At 41.3% G+C, this 14,605-nt stretch overlaps 1 protein-coding gene across 4 annotated transcripts in view; it reads right to left on the bottom strand.

Moving 5' to 3' along the window:
* Positions 1-994: 994 nt before the first annotated feature.
* The window catches only part of alcama (activated leukocyte cell adhesion molecule a), a 316,807-nt gene continuing 303,196 nt past the window's right edge, over positions 995-14,605 (bottom strand). For all 4 annotated transcript variants that reach the window (XM_068040899.1, XM_068040901.1, XM_068040900.1 and 1 more), the window contains 3 exons: positions 13,137-13,263; positions 5,539-5,661; positions 995-3,346 (listed from right to left, as the gene is read on the bottom strand). In XM_068040899.1, coding sequence (XP_067897000.1) covers positions 5,559-5,661; positions 13,137-13,263 — 230 coding nt within the window. In that variant the 3' untranslated portion in view covers positions 995-3,346; positions 5,539-5,558. The remainder of the gene's footprint in view (positions 3,347-5,538; positions 5,662-13,136; positions 13,264-14,605) is intronic.

Below are 14,605 nucleotides of genomic sequence, written 5' to 3' on the forward strand. Positions count from 1 at the left end.
AAACCAAGGCGGCTTCAAAGTGAACTCTCTTTCCAACAATTGAACTCTCATTGATAAATAAGTGTTATTTCACACCTACTGGGCTGAAATTTACACTCCCGGCGCTGAAATAGGCAGCAGGCAAAATCAATGGCTGTCCAGCTGCGCAGTCTCATTTACATAGTACAATAATGGGTGGATTTGAATGAGTAATGTGATGGGTACACTAATCTGAGATTATGCTTAGATATCGTAAAATTATTGCTCAGGAGTTAAGGCTACATGCACACTGACAATTGTATGGAATGCTTGCGGTTTGATTAGTAACTAAACTATCTTATTAAACAATTACATGGTACCAACTTTTTGAAATAAATCAGTAAATGAATGCAGGTTTTAGTCCACGAAGGAGTAAAGGAAAACACAAATCTTCATGATTGGAGTCACAGAATGTTCCAATTTGTCAATCGGTCTAGGGAAAATTCTTAATTTCTCTTGCAATGATGACCAGGTTATATTTCCTGGATCCCAATCTCATGTGGAGTGGAATATCTGATTTTCTTTACCTATACTTTACCTTCCATTTCAACATCTGGCTCTTTAAGGAGTTTATTGGCACAGTATTAACTTTTTTTTCTAAGAGCTGTATCATCTATCCACTAAACTGGGTGGTGGGAATTCTTGTAATCTTTAGTCAGTTCTGTGCTCATAGTATTTTTAATATTTAACCAGTGGAGTCCACGTTATGCGAAGGTACAACCTCCACCATTTACCAAAATTTAAACACGATCAGTTTTAGATACCTCAAAATATATAACTCAATCCAATAGGTTTGACAGATCTAGTTAAAATTTGGAATCCTTGTCTGGCCCTTGCTCATAATTCAATTAGCAGCTGAAGTAATTCTAGGAACACTGTACTCCTTTTACTGCTTTTGAAACACATGCAACATAAACAGCTCCGGAGTAGAATATGATCAGTTCTTACCGCTGAATAAATAATACACTGTAGCCTATTAAAGCTTCAAAACATTTATTTTTAGCAAACTGGAAAGATTAAAGATCATGAACTGTTTGTGTACAGGGAATCAGGCTAACTAATTAGGGCCACTGGCATATGTTAACTGAATAAGTTCAATTCCATTTTTTATTACAAGGGATTTATATTGGGGCTGCCTAGAAAAGTAGATGGAACTGTGCAACCACCAGCTAATGTTTCTTTGTTAATGATATCTCTGTGAGGCTGGATGGATCCATGTTGCTTGATTGGGGACAACATTAATTTTCCCTGGCTGTGCGTAATTCTGATACTTATTCAATCATTGAGAAATAACATTGTAATAACAGAAAAACATAGAATACACAATATATCATAGATTAATGAATTAAAGAAGTCCAGATGTCATTTCAAATGACCCAATTTTAGTTAATTGCCTGCACTGCTAACATACGGTCACATCTAAATATTCTGGGGAGGTAAGTGAATTTCCAAGGGTCCACAACCTCTTTGAATGTGTTACAACAAACGTCTGACAAATGTTTTTAAAGTCTAAATCTCACTCCAGTACATGAAATAAGGGGCATCACAGAAATGGAGGTTGTAGTTTGCAAAGAAAAAAGTAGCCTATATATCAGGTCACCACAGAAACTAACTGAATAAATTCCTTAAGAAACATGCACAATCTTTGCATATTTATCATACAAACATCTGTGTATTCATCAGTCATTCCACAATGTCTAGACATTTAGTACTTTTTATGACAAATTAAACACCTGATCAATTGATAGCTTCTACTTTTATTTTTCTAAAAAAAAACTCTTTTTTTGTCTGGTGAAATCCATATGGGGATCCAGTCAGTGTGCAATGACATTGGGTGTATTTAAGATGTCACACATAGCAATCAGAGTTGACTTTTCCAATCCTCAATTTTTTTTGCTCATATTACATTGACATAATGCACAAATGTTATAAACAAAGTTGCTGAGTGGACAAAGGGTTTTGCAGAATGCTTGTAAACAAAATAGTTTAGTTCCTATTTATCATGTATATTTGGCCACTTATATTTTTCATACTTTTTTGGATGCCATCTGCCCTATCATGTTTATTTAAGAATGTTAGCTGTAGATGCCTCAGTTAAGATTAGTATAAAAGGATCCATCAATGAGACATCTCTTCCCTCCCTATTTCCAGTTTTGTTGGGAGGCACTGTGGATGAAAAATGGATGCACTTTTCTCCAACAGCATGCTAGAGAGAGGGCAGGAAAAGGACAGACATATTCTAAAAAATTGAAATTGGCCTTTACACAGAGTGCTTTAAGCTGTGCCACTAGTTAGTTAAACTAGCAGCAACGTCAAGATAGGAATCAGGAAAACTTAAATGCAAGCCAGTAATTGATGAGGGATAGTGGAACCTCCATTACCTGTGCTCTAATTATCAGCCTTCCTGACTATCCATCAGAATATCTGGAGGATAAAGCTTTGTATGAGATGTTGTCTTTTTCCAAAAGCCTAATAACTGCAATTTCCTCCTAACCCAGAAAGATTAAATTCAGTGTATTTACTCATCTTCCATCCATTCCTAGGGGGTTGCTGTACCACACATCCAAAACTAAAATTCAGAGACAGAGTTATCTGCTAGGAGTTCCCTCATGGAGGATAATGGAAGTTCCACTGAAGTCCAAAAATGGTTTATCAAAGCAGCTGGTGAATTTATTGAACTCTTTGCATTGTACCAACTCTTACTAACCAGAATTGCCTTGGAAATTAACCTGAAGCTAATATTTAAAAAAAATACATTTGAAGTATGATCCACATTAACCCATAAACCAATGCCATAAGGAAATGGCACATGAAAGCATTCACCATCCCCTGGAAAATTATATTAACATTTAAAGCAAACACATCAGTGCAGATATTCAAAACAATGAAACACATTTTTAAAAAAAAAACCCCTCAGTTGTTACAATGGGGAACTTTATTATCCCTTTGAGGACTGAGTACCTTAGTGTAAGAAACATCTCAGTCACCTCTTTCTAATATTTTTCAAATCCAATGAAAAGTTACTGCATATTTACCTCGTCATTGTTGTGTCTGACAGGAGAGAATTTCCCCTCCTATACAACTGCTCAGGTAAAATGTTACTTCAGCCCTCAAAGAGTAACAAACAGGTTTAAAGTGTTTCATTAAAAATATTTGGATGTTCAGCTGGAGATATTTATACTTCTGTATCTTAGAGATAAGGCATTGCCCGTAGTGGTGGAGCATGGCAATTTCAACTCACTGCCGATTTCAGCATATCTTACAATTCAGTGTTTCAATGGCAATCATGTTCTTGGCCAACCTGTATCTTAATAGATGTTTTCTTTCCCTAGAAAGGAGGAGAAAAAACAAGCCACCATCATCAAATTGGAAAGTATCTTATTTGGCATTCAATGGGCCAAATCTTGGTGAAGCATCAGATCTGGTGACATGCTCCATTAGTTAGATTTTTTCCTTTACCCTTCAGCTTAAATATATTTTGTGCCATAACTTGCAGGAAATGTCAGCTGATAATGGCAAGAGGAATGGGAAATCTGGGACCTTAGTGAATGATAGAACCAACAGTCCTAGCTATTTAACCAATTGATTAAAAAATTGTAAAAGAAATAAGGAATGACAGATAAGGAGGATGAATTAGAGCCAAATCTGTTACAAAAGGAAATAGAGAAAAAAAGAGACAAACGGTATCTCTAAGAATTTATTACATGCAGGAATGAGATTCAACAGTTTAAATTGTTCCCTTTCTGGACCAGAGTGGTTGATTGTCATTGCATTACCAATTATCACCTGGTTAAAAGGGTACTTCCACTTTTAAGTCTGAGTCCTAACTTCGATCCAATCCTGCAGGTTCGTAAAAAGAACTGGGAGGCTAAGGGTGAGATGCTGTTTGTGCTGAGGTTAATCGTGGAGTGGCGTAAAGCAAATAGCAAGTTATAACGATGCACAACTCACAGTGCATCTCTTCTTGCCCTGAACTTGCCAGCCAATTTGCACATTAATAATGGCGTGCATCATGAACATGCCATTACTTTTCCAGGAAGATTTGGCACATTGTTTTTATATACCCCAAGCAATATATACAAGAATGTGCATTGTATAGATAGGATCACTGAACAGTACCAGTTTTGGATGTTAAAGGTCAGTATTAAGATTAAAGAATGTGAGACGTGTTATAGGAATACATAACTCACATGCACTATATCAAAACACCAAGTTGCTTTGAAGTTTAGAATTATGCACTTTTACCCAAACAATTAATGATGGCAAGTTGTAAATAAAAACACTAGTACAGACCAAAATGTCTGTCATCCTTATACGTTTTGGGCCTATAACCCTCTTGCAGAGCTTCCCCTGGGATAGGTCAATAAAGTAGAGCAGCATAAGATTATAACTGGCATGCAGATCACAAGTCCAAGGGTTAGTACATATTCTGTACTATTTTAGCCGATTTCAGCAGATGGCAGTAAATTGCACTAACTGGTCCATTTTTCCTCATCTGAGTAGTCTATAACCACCCACTGTTTAGGTATGCACGTGAAGTATGGCTCTTTGGGTGAGGAATCAAGCAAAGTATACCAAAGGAGCGGGAGATACTGGAATGTTGTGGAAATTGTAGCAGTCCCTTTTGTTTTACAAATCAATGTTCAAAATCTGAAACTAATTGATAGTGAAAAGCAAAACACATCCCTACAGCAAGACTGTGTAAAGTTGAAGCTTCAGTTATAGCAGAGTCATTGCTAGGTGGACAACCAAGATTATATGGAAGATTGCTGTAAGCTGCTGGTGATGACCATTTCCATAGCATGAGGACGTGTCAACTGTGATTTCTAGATTTTGGAAAGCAACCTAAACTCTGGATTGATGTAGTTGGACATGGAATTTGAAACACCATTGGTTAAGCAGCTGAGAATACAAAATATAACACTACTGCAAGAAACTAGTAGTTTTGTTAGTGAAGACAATTTTTGTTATTCCTAATCAATATTACATCGCTCGTGATGCCAGGACATTAGCTCCCTTTATTTGCCTCTTTTGATATTAACAAAGGAACATTTCATCAGAGTTTAGACAACAGCACAAGCTGTTCACAATGAACAAGAGTAGATGTGTGATGCCCAAAGTGCAAAATTAAAACAAAATAACATGCAATTCACATATAAAAAGTGCAAAATATATTTTTTAAATAAAATTTCAAGGAAATATACCAAATCAGACATTTTGTAAAGTAAGTTTTAGGCTCTTCTCATGACCATCGTTAAGATAACCTCTCACTCTTCAGTCATTGAATCTTGCAATTTGGATGACATCCATAAACCACTTAAACATTATTCTTCAGGTTTATGATGATGTTTAAGTCCTCCATTAATTTATACCCTCAGTACTCGCCCTCTACCATATTATTAGTTTCAACATACCACAGCACTCTGTAATAATAGTGATGATAGCTAATGTAGTAGTGCAATTTATAGTTAATTGATTATGAGTGGCTGGAGTGCTTTTGTGTTTTATGGAGATCCATACCTGGCTTCGAGACGATCTGGTTATACAGCTGAGGAACCTGACGTGTGGTTGTTATCTCCCTTATTTATCTTCTTGATCTCATCGGCAGTGCCTCTTTCATTGGTTTTGGTTTTTGAAGTTGGGCTGTTAGAGAATGAGGTTTAAAGAGCAGGGAGAATCACACTGCAGAGTCAATTTCAATTTATATTTAAAGACACAGACACAACAACAAAAGAAACTGCTGCTGCAGCAATGCTACTACAATAGGTTCCTATTTCCACATTTAGAACAGAAAACATATATGTAAACTTGTTACACCAGTGGAGGTGTAGCACCTCAGTTTTGCAATTCTCAACTCCTCAGCCTGTACTGCAGAGAAATTCCTATGCTCCAACTAATTCTGCTTTCTCAATTGCTGTAAGTTTTTAGTTAACCAACTAATATAAAGTCAAAATATTAAATTAAAAGTGTTTTTAAAATGGTAACGGAGTTATATATGCATGCTCCGATCAATTTCCCTCAACCCTGCTTCACTCCAAACTACAGCTGGTCTCCTCGCCCATATGCAACAGCAGATTGTCTAGTAAATTTATAAAAATATCCCCTGATGTTTGGAAGACAAATCATCAAGGTGAGGAATTTCTGTTTCTGCTCTCACTTTCCCACAGGCTTGGCCTGTGCAGAAGCAGAAAATCCTAGCCCAAATTTTCTACCCCAATAATGACTCAACTTTTGTTCCTTCTATTCTCAAGGGCTGTTCCAGTGATGTTACCGAGAGCCTATTTATTCTAGCAACTTAATTTATTTTAATGGGAAACACCAACTGTGAACCCACATGTATGTCAACGTGGAACCGCCTGATCACAGAGTAAGTCACCAGTAAAGTACATTTTGAACACCGTGTCAGGTTCAAAACCTTTACCGAGTTAATTCCCTAGGAATGCTTCTCAAAAGGTAATATTTATCTTTCTGATATATTTAGTGCTCCAAAATATGAACATAATTAGGATGAGAAACAAAGAAATGATGAAATTGCACAAAATTCCCTGCTACACTTTTACAGAAAGGCCCAAGGATGCAGCCGCTTTCAGGGGCCTGTTTGTTTACCAGGAAGTTCAGGTGAGTCCGTGCAATTTAAGGCGAGTCAGTTTTTGGGATGTTTTTCCTGCTCTATAGTGAAGTGAGAAGCTATTAAAATGTTGTAAGGCACCTTGAGTAAGCTTTATTGTGTCCCAAAAACTTGGACTCACCTAAATTGCCTGGACTCATCTGAGCTTTATTGTGTGAAAGAGTTACGTTTTCACATGTACACAGGCGACACCCAGCTCTACCTCACCGCCACCTCTCTCGACTCCTCCACTGTTGCTAAATTATCAGGCAGCTTTTCCAACATTCAATACTGGATCAGCAGAAATTCTCTCCAACTAAACATTGGGAAGATCTAAACTGTTGTCTTTGGACCTCACTACAAACTCTGTTCCCTAGCCACCGACTCTGTCCCTCACCTTACAACTGCCTGAGACTGAACCAGGCTGTCACAACCTTGGTGTCATATTTGACCCCAGGATGAGCTTCCAACCACACATCTAACCCATCACTAAGACCACCGATTTCCACATCCGTAATATTGCTCAACTCTTGCCCTGCCTCAGATCATCTACTGCTGAAACTCTCATTCATGCCATTGTTACTTCTAGACTTGACTATTCCAACACACTCCTGGCTGGCCTCCCACATTGTACCCTCCATAAACTTGGGGTGGTGGTAATGTTATTGGACTAGTAATCCAGAGGCCCTGGCTAGTGCTCTGGTAACAAGGGTTCGAATCCCACCATGGCAGATGGTGAAATTTGAATTCAATTAATAAAAAAATCTGGAATTAAAAGCTAGTCTAATGGTGACCATGAAACCATTGTCGATTGTTGTAAAAACCCATCTGGTTCACTAATGTCCTTTAGGAAAGGAAATCACAGGGCAGCAGGTAGGTGATTAGTTGCTCAGATAACCCAGAGATGAAGAGCACGTAGCTGAAGGAATTCGGGTAGTATGATAGTATTAGCACAGAGCAGGTCTAGAGGCATTAATTAAAATTAATTGTTTAAACAAGGTACTAAATAGATTATAAAAGAATTTATAGAGTTTTGTTTAGATCATGGATGGGCAGCTGAGACCTGTTGCTTGCAATTTCTACACCATGTGGGAACTTCAGGACACTTCATGTGTCTTGGGGGATCACGTGTGTAGGAAGTGTCTCCAGCTGCTTGAGCTCAAGCTCAGGATTTCCGAGCTTGAGAAGCAACTGGAATCACTGCGGAGCATCAGGGGGTAGGAGAGTTTCCTGGATCGTACATTCAAGGAGATGGTCACCCCACAGCAGTAAGAGTTCAGGATAGTAGGTGGGTAGCCACCTGGAACAGTAGGAAGAGGCAGGGAAGTGCAGGAGTCTACAGGGTGTGTGCCACTCACAAACCGGTACTCAGCTTTGGAGACTGTTGGCAGTGACAACACCTTGAAGGACTGCAGTTCAGACCATGGCACCAATGGGCAAGGGACTGCACAGGGGGGAACAGAGTAGAAATGCAGACATTATAGGAGATTCCTTAGTTAGGGCGACAGGTATTTCTGTAACCATCACTGTAAGTCCCGCATGGTGTGTTGCCTCCTGGTGACAGGGTATAGGACATCACTGAGAGGGTGCAGAATATTTTGCAAGGGGAAGGGAATGAGCCAAAAGTTGTGGTACACGTTGGTATCAATGACAGAGGGGACAGGTATTGAGGTCTTACGATCAGATTTTCAGGAGCTAGGAAGAAAGTTATAGGGTAGGACCTCGAAGGCAGTAATCTCTGGATTACTCCCGGTGCCACATGCTAGCGAGAGTAGAAATAGGGAGGATCAATGCATGGCTTGAAGCATGGTGCTGGAGAGAGAGCTTCAGATTCTTCGGGCATTGGGACCAATTCTAGGGCAGGAGGCAGCTGTTCAAAAGGGGCAGGTTGCACCTCAACAGGACTGGGACCAATGCCATCGTGGGGAGGTTGACTAGTATGTTTGGTGGGGGCAGGGGGAGGGGGTTGGTGTTAAACTAAACTGGCAGGAGGATGAGCACCAGCATATAGAAGTAGGAAAGAGAAATAAGGTACATAAAGTGAGAGTTTTTGATAGTACTAGAGAAGTAGTACCATATTAGATAGAAGCAGACTAATAAGTGTCTGTTTTCATTAGAGTTTAGAAGAATGAGAGGTAATCTGATTGAAACATACATGATCCCGAGGGGTCGTGAAACGGTAGATGTTGAAAGAATGTTTCCTCTTGTGAGAGAGACTAAAACTAGCGGACACAGTTTAAAAATAAGGGGTCTCCCATTTCAGACAGAGATGAGGAGAAATTTCTTCTCTCAGGGTCGTGAGTCTGTGGAACTCTCTTGCCCGGACAGTGGTGGAGGCAGGGTCACTGAATATTTTTAAGGCAGAGGTAGACAGATTCTTGACTAACAAGGAAGTCGAAGGGTATCGGGGGTAGCAGGAAAGTGGAGTTGAGTCCACAAACAGACCAGCCATGATCTTATAGAATGGTGGAGCAGGCTTGAGGGGCCGAATAGCCTACTCTTGCTCCTTGTTCTAATGAAGAATACAAAGACAGGATTACGATGCATGTGTGTAAATGCACAAACTGTGGTTAATAAGGTTGATGAGCTACAAGCAGAAATAGCTGTGTGGGAACATGATGTAGTGGCAATAACGGAAACGTGGCTTAAAAATGGTGAGGACTGGGTGCTTAATATTCAAGGATACAAAGTGTTCAGAAAAGATAGGGAAGGGAAATAGGGAGGTGGGTGACCGTACTGATTAGTGAAAACATTGTCGTGTTGGAAAAAGAGGACGTCCTTGAGGTGGCAAGGGCAGAACCCATTTGGTTAGAGTTGAGAAGCAAGAAAGGTATGATCATGCTACTGGGGGTATTCTATAGGCCTCCAAATAGAGAGAGAGAGATACAGGAGCAAATCTGTACAGAAATCAGAGGTGTGCAAGAACTATAGAGTGGTGATATGGACTTTAATTACCCAAATATCGACTGGGATAGTGTTAGAGTAAAGGGAAAGGAGAGGGAGGAATTTCTGAAATGTGTTCAGGAGAATTTCCATGACCAGTCTGTTTTTGGTCCCAACTAGGAAGGAGGCATTGCTGGATCTGGTGCTGGGGAATGAGGTGGGCCAAGTGGACCAAATGGCTATAAGACGGCACTTGGGTAAGAGTGATCTTTGTATCATGAGGTTTAGGTTAATAATGGAGAAGAGCAAGGAGCAATCTAAAGTAGAACTTCTAAATTGGGATAGGGCTAACTTTAATGGGATGAGAGGGGATCTAATCAGAGTAAAATGGAACCAAAGACTGACAGGAAAACTGTAACAGAACAATGTTTGATCTTTAAGGAGGAGATGTTTCAGGTACAGGCTAGGTATATTACAACAAGGGCAATAGGTTGGGGAATCAAAAGCAAGATGATGTTTCAGGTACAGGCTAGGTGCATTCCAACCAGGCAAAAAGTAAGGGAACCAAAGCCAGAGCTCCTTGAATGATGAAGGGGCTACAGAATATGATGAAACAATAAAAAAGAGGGTTTATGATGCATGTCAGGTGGATTCCTCAAGCAAGAACCAGGCCAAATACAATAAGTTGAGAGGGAAATGAAGAGGAAAATAAGACTAAAGAGAGAATGAGAATATAATGACAGTTAACATGAAAGGGAAGCCAAAAATCTTCTACCAGCACATAAATAGTAAATGGGTAGTAAGAAGTAGGGTTTGTCATATTAGGGACAAAGAGGGTGATATATGCTTAGAGGCACAGGGCAAGGCTCGAATACTTAATGAGTATGAGGAGAGCCGGCATGGACTTGATGGACTGAATAGCCTTCTTTTTATGCTGTAAATCACTCTTTCTATGCCATAAATGACCCCATGAGTACTTTGTGTTTACTAAAGAAGAGGATACTGACAAAATATCAGTAGAAACAGAGATAGATACAGGGGAGGTGCCAGAGGATTGGAGAATGGCAAATGTGACACCCTTATTCAAAAAAGGGTTAAGGACATTCCTAGTAACTACAGGCTGGTCATTTTCACATCAGTGGTGGGTAATCAAGAGGCAACTGGAGAACAAAGAACAGTACAGCACAGGAACAGGCCATTTGGCCCTCCAAGCCTGCGCCGATCTTGATGCCTGCCTAAACTAAAACCTTCTGCACTTCCGGGAACCCTATCCCTCTATTCCCATCCTCTTCATGTATTTGTCAATATGCCTCTTAAACGTCGCTATCCGACCTGCTTCCACCACCTCCCCCGGGAGCAAGTTCCAGGCACTCACCACCCTCTGTGTAAAGAACTTGCCTCGCACATCCCCTCTAAACTTTGCCCCTCTCACCTTAAACCTATGTCCCCTAGTAACTGACTCTTCCACCCTGGGAAAAAGCTTCTGACTATCCACTCTGTCCATGCCACTCGTAACTTTGTAAACCTCTATCATGTCGCCCCTCCACCTCTGTCGTTCCAGTGAAAACAAGTTTGAGTTAACTAAGGAGAGCCAGCACAGATTTGTAAAAGGCAGATCCTGTTTGATTAATCTACTTGAATTTTTTAATGAAGTAACAGAGGAGGTTGATGAAGGGAATGCAATGGACGTTGGTCCATTTGACAAAGTACCCCATAAAAGGCTGGTTAACAAAATTGAGGTTCATAGAATAGGAGGATCTGTGTCAGGCTTGAATAAAAAATAGGCTTAAGGACAGAAAACAGTGAGTTGTGGTAAATGGTTGTTTATCAGACTGTGAGATGGTAAACTGGCATTTACCAAGGGTCAGTGCTGGGACCACTGATTTTTTGGTATGTATAAATGACTTGGATATTAGAATACAGAGTAAAATTTAAAAATTTGCCAATGATACTAAACTTGGGGGTGTGATAAATAGTGAGGAAGATACCAATCGACTGCTACAAAACATAGATAGGCGAGCAGAATGGGCAGCAAAGTGGCAGATGGAATTTAACACAGAGAAGGGATGCATTTTGGCAGAAGGGATAGTGAGAGGCAATTCAAACTTAATAGCACAGTTCTAAAGAGTGTGCAAGGACACAGCGACCTGGGGGTTCTTGTGCTTAGATCTTTGAAGGTGGCAGGACATATTGAGAGAGTAGTTAGCAAAACAAATGGGATCATGGCCTTCATAAAGTGAGATGATGGAGTACAAAAGCAGGGAAGTTATGCTGAACCTTTATAAAGCTCTGATTAGGCCACAACTAGAGTACTGCATCCAATTTTGGTCACCACACTTTAGGAGAGTCTTTGAGAGGGTGCAGAGGAAATTTACCAGAATGGTTAAATGGATGAGGGATTTTCACTACAAGGATAGGTTAGAGAAGCTGGGTTTGTTCTCCTCAGATCAAAGAAGATTGAGGGGAGATTGGACAGAAGTGTACAAGATTCTGATAGGTTTGGATAGGCTAGAAAAAGAAAAGCTGTTCCCATTTGCTTGTGGTACAAGGACTAGGGGACACAGATTTAAGGTTTTGGGCAAGAGATGCAGGGGCGATGTGAGGAAGAACTTTTTGACTCAGCGGTTGACAATGGCCTGGAACTCGCTGCCTACAAGGTTGATGGAAGCAAGATGATCAATGATTTCAAAAGGCACTTGATGGCGACTTGAGGGAAATAAACCTGCAGGGCAACGGGGGAATGGGACTGAATGGATTGCTCTACAAAGAGCCAATATGGGCTCGATGGTCTAAAATGTCTCTATGGGCTGAATTTTACCAGCCATTTGGAGATAAGCTGGGAGGCGGGAGGGGAGGTAAAGTAAAATGGTGGTAGAAGGTGGCGGGAGGGAAGCCTGATGTGATTTGCCACCAATGGATATTTTCAAAGCGGGAACAGCAGCAGCTCGAGCACCCACCAACTGTGGCAGGTGGCCAATTAAGGTAATTAATTAGCCTATTGACAGCCATTTTACAATCCCACTGGGATTTTACTAGCCTCGGAACAGCCCCCCACCACGTGGTGAGTCCACCAGCTACATCCAGGCAGCCACCCAGCAGCTTCCTTGGGGGAAAGGGGCCTTCCTTTCTGGAGGCGTCATGGTACACGGCGGGGCCCATCAGCGGCTATGGCTGCTCCCGTGGCCTTGACGCCGCTGCTGGAGGGTTCACCCTGGCCGAAGCACATGAAATTTTCCACCTACCTGCGAAGGCACCCAATATAGAGGAGTTCTCTCCTTCCCCTTGCAGCCTCTATCAGTGGCGCTGCAAAGGCTGCAGAGCTGCTGGCGCTCTGACTGGGCCGGCAACTTGGAGAGGCAAGCTGCTGTCCTTAATGGGACGGCAGTCCAGGCTGTGGCTTCTTAACTGGCCACTGCTGGTAGCAACACCACTGCTTTTGACTCCAAGCTTTCGGTCATCTGCCTGAATATCACCTTACGTGGCTTGGTGTCAAATTTTGGTTCATAACGCTCGTGAAGCACCTTGGGATGTTTTATTATGTCAAAGGCACTCTCTAAATAGAAGTTGTTGTTGAAAGGCACCGCTCGAATACAAGCTGTTTGTTACTGATTAATAGACTGCTGCATACCTTTTCTTTTTGTACAACCAGTAAATTACACCAGCGATGACTGCAGCTATTAGTAGGCCTACGATGACTCCCACTATCACCTTGGCCTGGTCGCTACCTTTGCTCTCGTCATTGTTATTTTTTGGGTCTGCAGGAAGAAAAACATTCTGATCAGATTTATTAAATCACAATGTTCAACCAAACTTTTAAATCAATTAGATCATACCATGACCGGGTATGGTAACAATCATCTGTTCACTCAGTAATACTTATGGTTGACAGAAATTAATGGCATTATAGGTAAATATGAAATAGGAATTGTGAATACCTTGGATACGAGAGAACTAGAGTTGCACAAATGCTGCATTTCCGAGCTTCTGTCCCATCTGCATCAAACAATAAATGAATTGGCAGACAGGCTCCATCTAGTGGCCACTGTGTGTTTAAGGCACTTTCACTGTTAAACATTTGGTGAAAGCATATAAACAATGGCCTTGAAATTCCAACTTCTGCCATTCAGCAATGGTGGTGCGACACAGTGGAACCTCCACCTGCCCAGTGCCCTCTAGTGCTGACTCCAAAATGGTCAACCCTTTCAAAGCGAGCAGTTCTTGCTAAGCACAGAGGCGTTGCATTTAGAATTAGAACATTACAGCGCAGTACAGGCCCTTCGGCCCTCGATGTTGCGCCGACCTGTGAAACCATCTGACCTACACTATTCCATTTTCATCCATATGTCTATCCAATGACCACTTAAATGCCCTTAAAGTTGGCGAGTCTACTACTGTTGCAGGCAGGGCATTCCACGCCCCTACTACTCTCTGAGTAAAGAAACTACCTCTAACACCTGTCCTATATCTATCACCCCTCAACTTAAAGCTATGTCCCCTCGTGTTTGCCATCACCATCCGAGGAAAAAGACTCTCACTATCCACCCTATCTAACCCTCTGATTATCTTATATGTCTCTATTAAGTCACCTCTCCTCCTCCTTCTCTCCAACGAAAACAACCTCAAGTCCCTCAGCCTTTCCTCGTAAGACCTTCCCTCCATACCAGGCAACATCCTAGTAAATCTCCTCTGCACCCTTTCCAAAGCTTCCACATCCTTCCTATAATGCGGTGACCAAAACTGCACGCAATACTCCAGGTGCGGCCTCACCAGAGTTTTGTACAGCTGCAGCATGACCTCGTGGCTCCGAAACTCGATCCCCCTACTAATAAAAGCTAACACACCATATGCCTTCTTAACAGCCCTATTAACCTGGGTAGCAACTTTCAGGGATTTATGTACCTGGACACCAAGATCTCTCTGCTCATCTACACTACCAAGAATCTTCCCATTAGCCCAGTACTCTGCATTGCTGTTACTCCTTCCAAAGTGAATCACCTCACACTTTTCCGCATTAAACTCCATTTGCCATCTCTCAGCCCAGCTCTGCAGCCTATCTATGTCCCTCTGTACCCTACAACATCCTTCGGCACTATCCAC

This window comes from Heterodontus francisci, chromosome 10, assembly GCF_036365525.1.
Source record: "Heterodontus francisci isolate sHetFra1 chromosome 10, sHetFra1.hap1, whole genome shotgun sequence".
Classification (NCBI taxonomy): Eukaryota; Metazoa; Chordata; class Chondrichthyes; order Heterodontiformes; family Heterodontidae; genus Heterodontus; species Heterodontus francisci.